Below are 16,680 nucleotides of genomic sequence, written 5' to 3'. Positions count from 1 at the left end.
TGCATCTGTCCATCTATCCATCCATCCATCCATTTAGTATCCATATATTCATCCATCCATCTATCTGTGCATCCATCCATCTATACATCCATCCATTCATTTAGTATCCATCTATCCATCCATCCATCTATCCATCCATCCATCTATCCATCCATCTATCGGTCCATCTATCTATGCATCCATCCATCTATCCATCCATCCATCCATTTACTATCCATCTATCCATCCATCCATCTATTTAGTATCCATCTATCCATCTATCCATCCATCTATCCATCCATCCATCCATTTAGTATCCATATATCCATCCATCCATCTATCTGTCTATCTATCTGTGCATCCATCCATCTATCCATCCATCCATCCATCCATTCATCTATCCATCCATTCATCTATCCATCTATCTATCTGTGCATCCATCCATCTGTCCATCCATCCATTCATTTAGTATCCATTTATCCATCCATCCATCTATCCATCCATCTATCGGTCCATCTATCTGTGCATCCATCCATCTATCCATCCGTCCATCCATTTAGTATCCATCTATCCATCTGTATATCTATCCATCCATCAATCTATCTATAATCCATCCATCCATCTATCCATCCATCTGTGCATACATCTATCTATCTGTCTGTCTATCTATCCATCCATCTATTCATGTATACATGTATCTATCTATCTATCTATCTATCATCCTCATCATCTATGTACTTCTCTATCATAGATATATAGATGATGGATAGAGAGATGAATGATGGATGACAGGTACATACACAGAGAGACAATTATAGATAGATGGTGGATAGATTACGACAGCATCACCCAGGCCCAGGCACCTGTATCCTCAGAGATATTTCCTTGTTTGTTGCTGATGCAGTGCTTGAGACGGAGCCAGCACTATTAAAATATTTTTGTTGCTACATTTTCCCCATTACCAGGAGGTGCAGCCTTGGAGGGGCTCCCTGTGGGGTGAACACGGCTGCTATGGAAATTGCTCAATATTTGAGAGAGGAGTTCGGTGCGTGCAAAGCACTTTGTTCTTCCTGCAAAGTGAATTCTGCTGAGGGTTCAAATGACCCCCAACAAACAAGAGCATCACCAAGACTTTTTTTTTTTTAATTGTAATTTTTTTATTTTTTTTCATCTTATTGTTATGGGGGATACAGAATTGCAGGTTACATACGTTGCCCATGTACCGCCTTTTCCCCCAAGTCGGAGCTCCAGGCGTGTCCGTTCCCCAGACAGTGTGCGTTGCACCCTTTTTTTTTTAAAAAAAAAAAAGCAAGATAGTGCATTTCACCCAAAGAACATTCTCTTAAAATTAGATAAACACACCCATTTCTTGGTGTGAGTGTGTTATCCATGTTAGAGAATTCAGACATCATCCAGATAAAATGCTGATGTCCCAAGGAGGTGGGTGGGAAACCGGTGGAGAGAGGATGGATGCAGAATGGGGTGGGGGTGGAAATGCAGATTCCTGGGCCCAGTCCCTTTCCTTGAACGGGGGGGATGGAGTGCTTCGGCAGTTCTCCTGTGGTTGTCCTGAGCCTTGAATGTTGGGGAGCCCCTGGCCTAGGGCTGCCTCTCTCCCCACTGCTCTGGTTTTCTGAATCTCCCGGGGAGCGTCCAAAGCCCCCACCCAGACACCAAAAGCAGCCCTGCTGGTTTCTAAGGCTCCGGGCAGAACACCCCAGCAGAGACCCCCTGGCCTCTAGGGAGAGGTGAGACTGAACTCGCCATCTCTGGGGGTCTTGCAGGGCTCCCTTGGGAATCATCAGTGTCCTATGGCTGTTTAAGCCTCATCTGAAGATGGTTTCGATGGTTTCCTTTTGCGAAAGAGCAAAAGCCCCTTCCCCACACAAGATGCCTTGGGGAGTTGGCAAGTGACCATGCCAGGGTACGTCAAGCAAAGAGTGGAACTGCCACTTTTTGGTGTTTCCTGGAGTCTCTCCCAGGGTCCCTCTGGGGCTGGACCAAGTGGCATCGACTTGGAATATGTACAGGCTCCATGCTCAGAGCTCCCCGCTCTGGGTTCAAGGTCTCCGTCTGCCCTTCTGTCTTTGAGAGGCTGCCTGGGGCCCTTCTCTTGTGGCAAGTCTCCGGCCCCCAGTAACCGAGGCTCCTGTTCTCCTGGGATGGAAACCCCTACGGTCCCGGCTGGGCAGGGATTTGGGTCTCCCAGCAGGTGCAAGGAATGAGGATTACTGTCCCCAAGGATTAAGGATGTTTCCCTCGTTCCCATCATGAACTCCTCAAAGCAGGGTCTGTAGACCAGCAGCACCAGCAGCCGCTAGGGACTGGTGGGCAATGCAGGCTCAGGCCCCGCCCAGACCTACATACGGGCTGATTCTTTAGGGTTTGCAAGGCGTTGAGGCAGAAGACCCCAGGCTGACAGACAGCTCTTGTGTGGACCGAGTATGCCACGAGCTTCTTGTCTTCAAACACATCTTCCAAAGGAGCCCCTTCCTTGGCGACTTCCAGAATTGCTACTCAACGTCTGGGTGGCTTTCTGGTGATGACGATTGCTCCTTGCAGAAAGACCTCTGGGTTTCGGAAGCGCTTTCTCTAAACTGTCTCGCCCACCCCTCTCCATAATACTGCGTGTTCGACAGAATTAAGATCATCCCAACTTCGCCAATGCCGAAAGGGAGGCGTAGATTAAGGAAGGGTGTTGCGGAGGGCACGGGCCAGGCAGGTGACGGAGCTGCCATGGAAGTGTCTCTCTAAATTCCCAAACCTGGCCTCTCTCTGCCCCACTCAGCTGTCCAATGTCACTTGCATTGTAGTCACACGTGTCTCATGATTTAAATCTGTTATGAGCTGAGTTATATCTCTGTCCAAATTCATAAGTTGAAGTCCTAAACCCGAGGACCTCAGACTGTGGCTGTGTTTGGAGACAGGTCTTTAAAGAGGTGATTAAGGTAAACTGAGGTCACTAGGGTGGGCCCTGATCCAACAGGATTGGTGTCCTTATAAGCAGAGGAGATGAGGACACAGACACGCACAGAGGGACGACCCCGTGAGGACACAGGGAGAAGACGGCGTCTACATGCCCAGGAGAGAAGACTCAGGTGGGACCAGCCCTGAGACACCTGGATCTGGGACTTCCAGCCTCCAGGACGTGACAGGATAAATGTCAGTGGTTTAAGCTGCCCGGTCTCTGGGGCTCTGTTACGGCCGCCCGAGCTGACTAGTACAGAGTCTCTGAGCTGCGAAGTGAGGTCCACGTGTCTGCGGCCTCGGTGTCCCCTGGGAGCTGATGAGAAGCACCAGGTCTGAGGCAGCCAGACCCGCTGAAGGGCAGTGTCGTGTCACCGTGTCCTGGGGCTTCCACGTGCACAGCTCACTTTGGGAAACACCGCCATGGCCTCCTTGGATGGGCTGTGGCATTTTTCTCAAGATTGAACGCCCCCAGAGATGTCCTGCTTCCTGTGATGAGTGACCGTCCCCTGCTACCTTGTGACGAAACGCTTCTCCTGCTGGTGACACCATCCACTCTGGTGTGCAGAGGGCTGCCACCTGCCACTCCACAATCCAGTCACTGGGAAGCCAAGCCCTGGGACAACGGGGTTGACCTTCTGGTATGGGGCGTCCCGGAGTCCCTGGATGGTCACGTTGAGGTTTGGAAGATGAGACTCCAGCTCTCTCTCTCTTTTTTTTTTTTATTTTTTTTTGAGACAGAGTCTCACTGTGTTGCCCAGGCTAGAGTGAGTGCCGTGGCGTCAGCCTCGCTCACAGCAACCTCAATCTCCTGAGCTCAAGGGATCCTCCTGTCTCAGCCTCCCGAGTAGCTGGGACTACAGGCATGCACCACCATGCCCGGCTAATTTTTTCTATATATATTTTTAGCTGTCCATATAATTTCTTTCTATTTTTAGTAGAGATGGGGTCTCGCTCTTGCTCAGGCTGGTCTCGAACTCCTGAGCTCAAACGATCCGCCCACCTCGGCCTCCCAGAGTGCTAGGATTACAGGCGTGAGCCACCTCGCCCGGCCTCCAGCTCTCTCTTGAGTAGGGTTTTCTGTCCTGCTGGAAACAGAAACTTCATGTGAAATTAGAAAACACGATGAATTTCATCTTACAGATGCTCCCGGAGGAGGAAGTGGAACCCCGCCACCCACAAACCGAGACCCGCCGGGAACAAGACTCCCATTAGAGCATGCGCCTCCTTTTCACTTCTTTTAGTCTCATTTTATTTTCTTATTTTTTAATTTAATTAATTTATTAATTTATTTTGAGACAGAGTCTCATTCTGTCACCCAGGCTGCAGTGCCGTGGTGTCATCACAGCTCACAGCAGCCTCAAACTCCTGGGCTCAGGCGATCCTCCTGCCTCAGCCTCCTGAGGAGCTGGGACTACAGGTGTGAGACACTGCGCCTGGCCTTATTTTATTTTTTTAGAGACAGGGTCTTCCTTTGTTGCCCTAGGTGGAATGCAATACTGTCATCATAGCTCACAGCAGCCTCAAACTCCTGAGCTGAAGCGATCCTCCCGCCTCAGCCTCCCAGGTAGCTGGGACTACAGGCATGTACCACCACACCTGGCTAATTTTTTTTTTTTTTTTTTTTTTTTTAGTTTTTGTAGAGATGGGGTCTTGCTATGTTGCCCTGGCTGGTCCCGAACTCCTCAGGCTCCCAAAGCACTGGGATTCCAGGCATGAGCCACTGTCCCCAGCCTGGGCCATCATACACTTTCTGTACATATTTTTTTAAAACAGTTGAACTAGAGTCCAAGAGGAACGTTAGGATTTTCTTGAAGGCTGTCAAGATCTGCTCCCCTTGGGGTCTCTGCGCTCGGTACAATCCCAGAGCCGTGTCCTCAGCGGGATTCCTGCAGGGTGAAAGAGTCACGTAGACTTAAACCTCGCAAAGTGGCTTTCGCGGCAGCAGCTGACCCCGAAGGGTTGGTTTACAGGAACCCACACTGCAGAGGAAACCGGTAAAATCCTCTGTAAAGAAAGGGAGAGGAGGTGCCTTCCAGGGCAGCTGTTTCTCGAGAGAACACAGATAAGAGGATATCGGTCTGACCAGTAAAACAGGAGCATGTCTGCATTTAATCGTGGAGTTCCGTGTCCTGGGATGGACGTGGTAGATTCAAGGCAGCGGTGTCTAAATTCTGCTGTGATCGCTGGAGTTGGGGGTCAGGTATTTAGATAGTCTCTGCGTCTTGTCTTTTCTTCTTCTCTCTCTCTCTTTTTTTTTTTTTCCTCTTTCTTTTCAGAGCCTGCCCGGGGCTGACTTTCTCCTTTAGAAAGAAGCAAATAACTCAGGGGGAAGTGGGTTTCTTCCTCGCATCTCTTTGGCAGGGTAGTAGAACCAGGTGTGAGGCGATTGTCACCAATCAGCACTGACTTTCGCGTTGGTTGTGTGCTGATTATTCTAATTATGCTGCCATTCTTCGTTTTGCAAAACTGCCGCGTGTCCTATTGACTTAGGGGTCTGATAGATGCATGGAATTTAAAAAGAAAAATCTCCAATAGGAACCGTCTTTAAATCTTGCAGGGATGGAATTCAAACCCAGGAGGAGTTCGATCACTGCAGGCTACAGAATTCCTTTAAGTGCTGCTTAATGTTGCATTTTTCTTAAGACCCCTGAGGACAGCTTTTGGGGAGGTGGGGGGGCTCACGTATGAGGCTTAACCCTCCCACTCACAGACACGAGCCATTTAAACCCACTTCCCCCGGATGCCAGCAAGGGACAATCCCTGACGCTTCCAGAACTAAATAAAGTTGCTTTCTTCGCGGGGCTTTAGAGATGCCATAACACGAGGCTTTGATTAAAAGCCGCTGAGCTTGCAAAGAAAAAGCAAAACACATTGGAAACAGGTCTCGCGTGTGGATGCCCTGTTTTATGTCCTCGGTGGATGAGAAGCCCAGGGCAAGCAATCATCTCACAAACACCCCTCGGCTCTGAGATCGGGGTGCCAGGATTAGCACTGTGGTCTCTCAGCCCCGGCTACCCGCTTACAGCGCAGGGACACCTGCTGGCTGCTGGGCCTGCCGTGGCTCCTCGGCAGAGGAGAGGGGACCCCGCCCCGGCCATTTCCTGCCCTGCCTGCAGGACTGGAGCTGGCTGAGCTCCCGGCCGCGTGACGCTGGCTGGAGTCCTGGGTGAGATGGCCACCGCCCCGCGTGTGTGAGTCATGCTTGCTGCAATCCCTGCCTGGCCTGCAAACCCTGAACCCAAGCAAAGCATGCGAGCACTGGGCTCCACTGGCTCTGTGCCACACTCCCCAATTCCTGGTGTCCCCCAGGATCACCTAAGTGACTCAAGGCTGAAGGAGGCTGTGGGGGCAGCTGGCCTGTGGCTGCAGGCTGAGGTCAGCAGTCAGGGCTGCTGCCCAGCGTCACTGTGCAATGGCGTTTCCGGAAGGCCGGGTCGGGGAGACACAGCCCCCACACGGAGGCCTTCGGTTATCTGGGGCAATGCCTGGGAGTGGCCGGGCGGGCGCACAGGTCGGAGGAGATGTCACCGTGGTTGCTCGTGACATGGCTGGGATCTGTGGAGGTGCACGGTAGAGAAAGTCACCTGTCAACTGTGCAGGGAGGCTGGCATCTGAGTTCCTGACATGGGTGCGTAGCTGAGACAGATGTTTCTCGACTAGAACCGGTGTCCCTGGGAGACAGAGAGAGACGTCTCGGGAATGCAGGAGGCTGAGGCCGCCTCCCGTTCCGTCCTGAGCAGGCTGGACCATGGTGGCTGGAGCGGCAAGGTGGGACCTGGTGTTCTCTTTGAAGACGTGCCCACAGGGGACCCTGGCTGCAGAGAGGGTGGAACAAAAGGGACGTGGGGCCTGCCAGAGTTGACAGAAATGAGAAACGGCTCTCTAGGGTTCGACCTCCAATTGCACCAACAGCCAGTGTCTCGGTGCAGCCTGGGCTCAGTCCTGCTTCCCTCTGGTGTTGGTCACTTTGTCCCAGCTCGGGGGGCTCCTGCCTGGGGTTGGACCTTCTCCTCTGCAGAGGCCCTGGCTTGACCTCGGAAAGCAGCCCCCAGAGCCTGTGTAGGTGGCACCCTGGTGGAGGCCACACCAGGGGCTGTGCAAACCCACACTGGAGTCCTATAAAGCCCCCGGAGCAGACGACACCCAGGCGGACATTCATCCATTGGGAGGAGAAGCAGCTCTGAAGGCTCACCCGACTCTCGCTGAGGATGCCCAGGGGTCTGAGTGCAAATTCTGACTCCGCCCTGCCTTGCCCTAGACCTCCCGGAACCTCAGGCTCCTCCTCTGGGAAATATGTGTGTGAGGAATACCGGCGTCCCTGTGGTGGGCGGAAGGATGGGATGCTCAGGTACCTGGCGTTGCAGGGATGCCAATGTTCTCTGCGCTCTGCTACTCAGACAATTGGGCTAACTGCTTTTGGACCTGTCAGGGATCTCGGCTTATGGACACAGCCTTGTTTTGGTTGTTTGTTTTGTTTTGAGACAGGATCTTGCTGTGTCACCGGGCTAGAGTACAGTGGTGTCATTATAGCTCACTGCAGCCTCCAACTCCTGGCCTCGGGTGATCCTCCTGCCTCAGCCTCCCGAGTAGCTGGGACTACAGGTGCATGCCACCACACCAGGCTAATTTTTGTATTTTTTTGTAGAGATGGGGTCTCGCTCCTGCGAGAAAAATTGCATCCTCTTAATTTTTCTGTTTTAGTAGAGACGGGGTCTGGCTCTTGCTCAGGCTGGTCGTGAGCTCCTGAGCTCGAGCAGTCCTCCCGCCTCGGCCTCCCAGAGTGCTGGGATTACAGGTGTGAGCCACCGCGCCCGGCCCCACAGCTTGGTTTTTTGACTGTGTATCTGTCAGGGCAGGTTAGCTGCTGTAACAAACAGCCCCCATATAAGGAAAAGCTTATTTCTTGTGTGTGCTGTGGCCAGCTGGGGTGGCCAAGGTGTGCTGTGCTTTGTGGAGCCTCTAACGGATTCACGACCCTCCCGCTGTTCTGCCCTACCTGCTCCTAGCGACAGCATGTGTGTTCACGTATGGGGAAGTGCTAAGGCCACCAACACGCATAGCCCTGAGCCATGACTGGCACAGTCCAGGGGAGCAGTTGGTACACTTAGAGATGCTTCCTTCCAGGTTCCCTGACCACAGACGATGGGCCGTGCAGCGTGGACAGCCTCGCTCTCCCCTCGTGGTCTGCAAGCCACCGGGAACGTATGGGCATAAGCCCCACAGACGACCTCTATTCCATAAAGTCAAATATACAGACACACAGCACGAAACAGTGTCTACAAGGGGCCAGGTGGGGACAGAGTGATCAAAGTCAAAAGATACAAAGTAGCGGATGTGTAGGACGAACACGTCTGGAGATCTCATAAAAGATATAACTGCAATTAATAATATTGCTTTATATTTGGGATTTTTGCTAAATAGACTGTTGAGTCTTGCTACACACACACAAAAAAATAGATGACAGATATGTTAATTTGTGTCACTATAGTAACCACTTTACTGTCTGTATGTATCTATATAAATTTTGTGAATATGTGTATCAGAACATCATAGCGTATACCTTAAGTAATATACACAATAAAATTTAGTTTTTAACACATTGACTGTCACAGTAGAGAAAAAATAGTTTTCCTTGGGGTCACAGTGTTTTATTACGCAAGTAGAATAAAAACACTGAAAACAAAAAGATCCTTTCTAATCTAATAAAAAAATTGACATTTTTTTTCCTGCTTTCTGCAAGTGAGTTATATGCAATTTGAAAAATAGTTTTTTCGGCTCCCAAGGTGAAGAGATGTGTGAGTTACATATGCTTCGTGAGGCCCCGGGCTCAAAAGTAGCGTGAGTTAAATACAACTCACGTGGCAGTTAGTGTGTTGGAAAGGACCCAAGGAGAACCTTTTTTACAAAGAAAATCTGTAGGCAAAGTGCAGTACAGGGGCAGCATATTTTACTCGGTAGTCTTGCAAAGACATGTGTTATTAACCATGAACTAATCGTGTTCTTCCTTGACGTATATCAGCAAGAAACACAAAGCAAAATTTAATCTTATGCTAATAGAGTCCAAGCATGGCACATCATATTACCTGCCAAGTAGTTTAGGTACTTTATTAGTGAGGGCAGATGAATATAATAAGTTGTATTGAATTAAAAGAAAATTCATTGTGAAAATTTAATCTATGGGACTTGGGGACAGAAATGAGGTAGGCAGGAATATGGTAGAAGTTTCTGGGGTAAGGATAAGGTTCTACGTCTGCAGAGGCATTTGGGTTATGCCAGTGTAAGCACTTGTCAAAACTCAGTGTGTATATGCTGATCTGTGGGTTTGACTGTGCATAAATTTAACTTCAAAAAAACGTAAAGGCCAGACACGCTGGGTCATGCCTGTAATCCGAGCACTCTGGGAGGGGGAGGCAGGGGGATCGCTTGAGGTCAGGAATTCGAGACCAGCCTGAGCAAGAGCGAGGCCCCGTCTCTGCAAAAAAATAGAAAAATTAGCTGGGTGTTGTGGTGTGCACCTGTAGTCCCGGGTACTGGGGAGGTTGAGGCAGGAGGATCATTTGAGCCCTGGAGTTGGAGGCTGCAGTGAGCTACAATGAGGCCACTGCACTCTAGCCTGGGCGACCCAGCGAGAGCTTGTCTAAAGATTAAACTAAACTAAAATAAAAAATAGGAGAAAAGGCGTGGAAATTTATTTCACATGCACACATGGGAGCCTTCGGACCCAAGCTCTCAAGGGGGTGCGGGAGCTTACATACCGTCTTGAAGTTGCAGGAAAAATGTGAGCTCCGAGCATGGCTAAGAAACAGGTGAAGTAGGTAAATCAGGTTTTGGTGACAAGACAGGTTATGGGGGGAGGGACTGGGAGACGTGGCTGGCAAAGGAGCCTTGTCACAGACATGACCCCCCCGCTCCAGGTCTTGTTATGTACGTGAAACCCGCCAGGTAGCAGCCCCCAGAGAGAATTGGTGGTAAATGTCTCTTTTCGAAGTTTTAAATGTGTCGGACTCTCAGTTCCTGTTTCCTAGATCCGGACAAGGGGAGAGCTGGCTGCATTAATATCCATTTTTTAAGAGATGTTAAGTTTTACCCACCCAAGATGCCTTTGCAGGGCCACTTGTGTCTGGTGGTGATGCTCTGGTACCATCTCAAAATATGTCAAAGAAACACATCTTGGCGTAAAATGCTTTGACCTCCTTTGCCATCCATACACGTTTGCAGAACACACGGATTCATGTGTTTCCCGAAACACACTCCTGTTTGGCTTGGTAGCTAGAGGCCGCGGAGATTCTAGAAACACCCTTCCTTCCTTCTGCTCTCTAAGAGAGAGTTGAGCTTTCCACCGTGGTGCGACTAACGCCCTGTTTGCTCCCAACAGGTCAACGAGATTTCGACCTGGCCGATGCCCTCGATGACCCTGGTAAGCGCTGAAATCTTATCGCTAGCAGCATCCGCTTCCGGTTGCTTTGGGGTTGGATCGAGCCCGTATTCGGAATTTCCTGGTGTCGGGGGGTGGGGGGGGGGGTCTCTGTTCGTCCCTGGAGGCGGCCCTCTGCACAGCCTCTACAAGGTCTCAGTGCCAAAGTCCCCTGCGGTGCGGGGCCAGGACTCATTCCTTGTTGGGTCTGTGTCACCCAAGCTCGTGGTCCGGGGATACTCTGGAGGCTTTTGCTTTTTTAAAACTTCAGTGTCTGTGTGTCACTGTCTCATGCCTGGACCGCAGTGTCTGAGCAGATTGCAACGTCCCCTCACAGAGCACGTAGGATGCTCTTCCTCTCACGGGGGACTCCGGCCACCTCTGCTCATGGGGCTGCCGCTTTCTCCTTCAAGTTCACGAACAACCCGAAATCCTACCCTGTCTCTGTTGTCACCACTCCAGGTTCAGTTGGGACCTTTCTGGCTACCCAGAAAGCTGGACATGTGGCTCTTTGGCGCCTGTACAGCCAGGGGTGGCCCCCACCTGTCTGGAACGTTCTCTGCTAACCTATCCACACTGGGGCTGTCCACCTGGCCCTGGGGCACACTTGTTTGGCGTGGCTTTTAACGCTACTTTTCTTTTTTCTGGAAACAAAACAGAGTTCGTGCTCTTATCACTTCACTTTTATTACATTGCCACTGCCTCTTCATTGTTCATTAGGGCGTAAATGGCCTTTTTTTTTTAATTTCAGCTCATTATGGGGGTACAGAAGTTCAGGTTATATATATTGCCCATGCCCCCCCGTCCCCCCGAGTCTGAGCTTCAAGCGTGTCCATTCCCCAGACAGTGCGTATTGCACTCATCATGTAGGTATGCACCCATCCCCTCCCCCCACCCCCACCTCTGTCCGACACCCGATTGGTGTTATTTCCAAATGTGCACTTAGGTGATGATCAGGGAAACCAGTTTGCTGGTGAGTGAAACGTCTGTGCTTATTGAATTTATTGTCTGTTTTTGTTCGCAGAACCCACCAAGAAGCCAAACTCAGGTGAGTGACTCTTTGGCTGGGCCCAGAGGAGGCAATGCCTTTACACGGATGTTTTTGGAGGGATGAGTGAGGATGATTTATAGGGTTATGGGCTGCTTAGTAGACGTTTAAAGCAAATCATCATCGTCAGAGAAATGCAAATTAAAAGCACAATGAGACATGACTTCACACCCGCCAGGGTGGCTATAATCAAAATATGAAAAATGGTAAGTGTTGGAAAGGACACGAATAAATTGGAATTCTTTGGAAATGCAAAAGGGTGCAGCCCCTGTGGAAAATGGTTCGGCAGCTCTTCGAAAAGTTAAAGATGGAATCTCGGTGCGACCAGCCATTCTGGTTCTAGGTGTGTACACAAAAGCACTGAAAACAGGTCTTCCAAGAAAAACTTGCACACAAATTTTCACAGCAGCACTATTTGTTATAGTCAAAACGTGGAAACAACCCAAATGTTCACCAACTGATCAACAGATAAACAAAATGTGGAGTCTACCCAGACGACAGGATATTATTCAGCCTTAAGGACAATTGAATGAAGGGCCGATATTTGCTACAAAGTAGTTGACCCTCAAAAACATGTGGGAGAAGGTACATGCAAAACACCACGCATAGCGTATGTTTCCATTTATGTGGCATTTCAAGAATAGGCAACTCCATTGCCTTTTTGATATCTATTCTTGCTATGGAGGAGTCAGCTTCGAGCCCAGGAGTTATTTCTTTTTATTTAACTTGTAAAGAGTTAACATGTTCCTCCCCAAATAACTAGATGGACATCACATGTTCCCCACCCAGCAGGAGGGCAAGAGGTTCTTACGAGAGCATCACATGTCCGGGCAAACCATGTCCATCCGCCCCTCGAGGGGGATGGGAATTCCAAAGTGTGTTGCTTGCCAGGGGCTGGGGGCAGGGGGGTACCAGGTGTGCATTCAGGGTGATGAAAATGTCCTGGGATTAGATAGAAGTGGTGGTTGTACAACACTGTGAATATACTAAATGCCCCTGAAATGTTCGCTTTAAAATGGTTAATTATATGGGATTCCCACCTCAACTTAATTTTTTTTAAATTTCAGAATATAGGGGGGTACAAAGGCTGTGGCCACATAAATTGCCTTTGCACCACCCCAGTCAGAGCTACAACCTTGACCATCCCCCAGACCGTGTGGACCGCACCCAATAGGTGTGAATTTACCCATCCCATCCTCCCCGCTCCCACCTGCCCAACACCCAATGAATGTTACTACTCTATGTGCACTTAAGTATTGATCAGTTAGTACCAATCTGATGGTGAGTCCACATGGTGCTTGTTTTTCCATCTTGTGATACCTCGCTTAGTAGAATGGGCTCCAGCTCCATCCAGGATAATACAAGAGGCGCTAGATCACCATTGTTTCTTATAGCTGAGTAGAACTCCATGGTGTACATGTACCACATTTTATTAATCCACTCATGGATTGGTGGGCACTTGGGTTGTTTCTGCATCTTTGCAATTGTGAATTATGCTGCTATAAACATTCAGGTACAGATGTCTTTTTTATAGAATGTCTTTTGTTCTTTTGGGTAGATGCCCAGTAATGGGATTGCTGGATCCAATGGCAGTTCTACTTGTAGCTCTGTGAGGTATCTCCATATTGCTTTCCACAGAGGTTGCACTAGTTCGCAGTCCCACCAGCAATTCCTCAGTGCACACCTGAGGTCGATGGTGACCTTCACGTGAATAATTGTTCTCCTGTGTTACATCTGCCATTGGTGGCCAGAGAGCCACAGGATTCTCTCCCGATGACAAGGTCATGGATAAAGTTCATCTTCCTTCTTGTGTGCTCCTTAGAGAAATGGCCGATTCCAGGGCTGGTGGCAGGGTGGGTCCAAGATATACCTGGAATATCTCTTTATGTCGGACAGTAAGGGCGTGCTCCAGAAATGCCTGTGGTCCCAGCTACTTGGGAGGCTGAGGCGGGAGGATCGCTTGACCTCAGGAGTTTGAGATTGCTGTGAGCTGTGATGAGGCCATGGCACTTCAGCCTGGGCAACAGAGCGAGACCGTGTCTCAAAAGTAAGTAAAAAAATAAACAAATAAATAAACAAATTGATTACTAAACAGAGGTCAGGAAGGAGTAGAAAGAAAGAAAAGAAGAAAGAAAAAATAATAAAATAATAGGAATAGAGCATTATGAGTTAGATGTAAAATGATTTAACGAATGTGTTAAAAGACAGAGGTTAGGCACGGCAATTTAAAGTCAGTTATATGCCATTTGCAAGAGAAGCGTTTGAAATGCAATGCCCCAGAGAAGGTGCAAATAATCAGCCAGAAAAAGACGCACAAGGCAAGTGCTCTTGAAGAGAAAGCGGGATCATGGCAGCCACGTCAGACAAATAAGCTTTGAGGTAGCAGCCCCGGCTGCGAAGGAAGAGTTACTACTTAGCAATCAGCCAGCCAGTCGCGGAAGGATGAAGCAATCGCTCCCCCCACCTCCCCACCCCGTGCACCTCAAGTAAGTTGAAAGTGGAAATTGAAAAATCCATGTGTGAGATTTTGAAAAGCCCTTTGCCAGAAATATCAGGGCTGGCAGATGGAAATATCATGAAGAATAAAGATATGAATAACTGAATGAAAAAGCTGATTTAATAGAAATTTATAATCCCTGCACCGACAAAGACAGACTATGCACCACATTTATGCACCCATGGTATGTTAACAAGACTGAGAGTACAAACAGTCCACAGATACCATGTATTTACACAGATACATTGGTTCTATCAACAAAATAGAGAGAAACATACAAATCAAAAAGACATACAGTTGCACAGGATTTGGATGATCAGAATTCTCATTTCATGTCTATCATGTTTGTCCAAGCACAGCCTTCTTGTATTTTAATTCATTTAATGTTGAATTGAAACACAAGAACTAGTATTTTGCAGGAACATTTCTGTCTATGAGGTTTTCTTATCCCTCAGTGTCCCCATCAAAGGTGTACACTATTCTGAATTTTGTGGGGATTATTCCCTTCCTTCCTTGCCTCCTTCCCTCCCTCCATCCTTCCTTCCCTCTTTCCTTCCTCCTTTCTTCCTCCTCCCTTCCTTCCTTTCCTCCTTCCTTTTTTTCTTTCTTTCTCTCTTACGTGTGTGTGCTTAAGCAGTATATTCTTCAATTGTTACTGTTTTGGGCCCCCTTGGCTCAGTAGTACGCACTACCATAGGATAATAGCACAATGTAATAATAAGGACAGCCTGGCATTTGTACAGGAACAGACAAATATTTGAGGGGTAGATCAAATAGAAAGACCCAGAAGCAGCTGTGGACAAATGGGAATCCGGCATGGGGCAGGGGTGGCATTGGATGTCTGCGGAGGAGAGAGACGTTGCTCAGACCAGAGAGGCAGAAGCTGAGGCATCTGTTTGGAGGAAAAAAAAAAAAAAAACAACCAAAAAATGAAAGTGACACAAAATACACAGGAAACTACTTCAGGAAGAGTAACAACATAAATGTCAAAAACAAACGTGAATTTGTTTCTGAACTTGGAGTAGGGAAGAAGTTCCCAAACAAGAACTAAACAGTGTGGACCATGAAAGACTGACAAATTCAATGACATGAAAATCAAGTACATGTGTTCATCCAACATGCACACAAAAGGAAAAACAGAAGTACAAACTAGGAAAGGATATTTGCAGTCTAGAAAAAGAAATGTCATATACACACTAATATTAGTAAAGATGAAAAAAAAATCACAGGATAATTTTAATAGAAGCTGAGACACAAGTCTTTAAAATGTGACAATCATGTATGATAAAATACTTGGCCAAACATAAATAACAGGGAGTATCATTAATGTGATCTAGGGTACCAGAAAAGCAAGCCGGCATACGCAACCGGAATCTCACACACACACACACACACACACACACACAGATAAATTGTATTGACAGGAGGTATTGCCTTTAAAGTCAGTAAGACGACAATGCTCTTGGCTTCGTTGCCTCTGTAGTCAGAACAAAAGAAAGATGAGCTCTAGGAACAGAAGGGAAAACACGGATTTATTCACAGGCTACACGACCGTTTCATCCGAAAGCGAATCTCCAGACACCGTTTGAACTAACAGAGAATTCGGGAATGGTGCAGGATACAACACGCGTGCACAAAAGCCAGTAACATTTCTACACACCCAGACAAACCTATTTCAAAATGTAATTCTAAAAAGAGCCCATTCACGGTTGTAACAAAATCCCTAATGTATGTACTACAAGGTCTAACAAAAGAGCACAAGATCAGTGCGGAAAGTGTTATAAAACTTTACCAGAGATACAAGGGAAGAGCCAACTGCATGGAGGTTCACGAATCCCTAACTCTCGTGCTAACCCAACCCCTAACCCCAACCCTGACCCTCTGCAACCGTGGGGGCATGAACACTATAAACAGGTCAGTTCACAAGTTATAAATTCAATGCACTTCCACCCAAAATCCAAACAATTTTTGATGGAATCTGAGCACTTCTACAATCTGATGGAGGACAAAAATAGTCAAGACATTTTTGAAAATTAAAAAGGAATGTCTATACGTGGGGTGTGATTGCTCTAATAAACACTGAGATTTCTTGTACAGCTCGGAGACAGACACATAGAGCTGTGGCTCGGGAAGCCTTGGAAGTGGATTTTGACTCAACTGTGTCTTGGTGACAGAGAGATGTCATATCTACAAAAAAAAAAAAAAAAATGAGGGAAGAAAGCAATGCCCGTAGGCAGGCCTGGGGCAATTGTCTGTTCTTACAGAACCTCAACCTCATGCCACCCTTAAAAGTAACACCTGAAGGGATTACAAACCCAAATGTAAAAGGGGAACATTTGAATTTTTTTTGGAAAAATAGAGGAAGAATGTCTCATGACCTTAGAGTTATAAGGGTTTTCTTCAATAAGGTACAAAAACCACAACTTTTGAAAATGGATAAATTAGAACATGTCTAAATTTTTTTTAAATAATTATAATATAAAAGTCTTAAGTACAGGGTCTCCGAAGTCAGATTAGCTGCTGGCTACTTGCCAATCATACAACCGGTGAAGGTTGAAAAGACAAATTATGGTTGTCCTTTGATATCCATGTGGCATTGGTTCCAGGATCCGTCAGAGACTGAAATCTGTGGTTGTTCAAGTGTGTAATACAAAATGACTTAGTATCTGCATATAACCTATGCACATCCTCCCATACCGTTTAAATCAAGGCTAGGTTAGTTACAATACTTGATACAATAGAAATGCTATGCAAATAGTTGGTGCATTGTAT

General features: G+C 47.8%; 1 protein-coding gene across 1 annotated transcript in view; it reads left to right on the top strand.

Annotated features, from left to right (window-relative positions):
- Positions 1-16,680, top strand: part of XG (Xg glycoprotein (Xg blood group)) — a 58,869-nt gene that overhangs the window by 5,687 nt on the left and 36,502 nt on the right. Inside the window, exons 2-3 of the mRNA XM_069464323.1 lie at positions 10,325-10,366; positions 11,388-11,411. Of these exons, the coding sequence (XP_069320424.1) occupies positions 10,325-10,366; positions 11,388-11,411 (66 nt within the window). The remainder of the gene's footprint in view (positions 1-10,324; positions 10,367-11,387; positions 11,412-16,680) is intronic.

Source organism: Eulemur rufifrons, chromosome 30 (genome assembly GCF_041146395.1).
Source record: "Eulemur rufifrons isolate Redbay chromosome 30, OSU_ERuf_1, whole genome shotgun sequence".
NCBI classification, from domain to species: domain Eukaryota; kingdom Metazoa; phylum Chordata; class Mammalia; order Primates; family Lemuridae; genus Eulemur; species Eulemur rufifrons.
The sequence above is the reverse complement of the archived record's forward strand: the minus strand, read 5'-3'. Positions and strand labels throughout refer to the sequence as shown.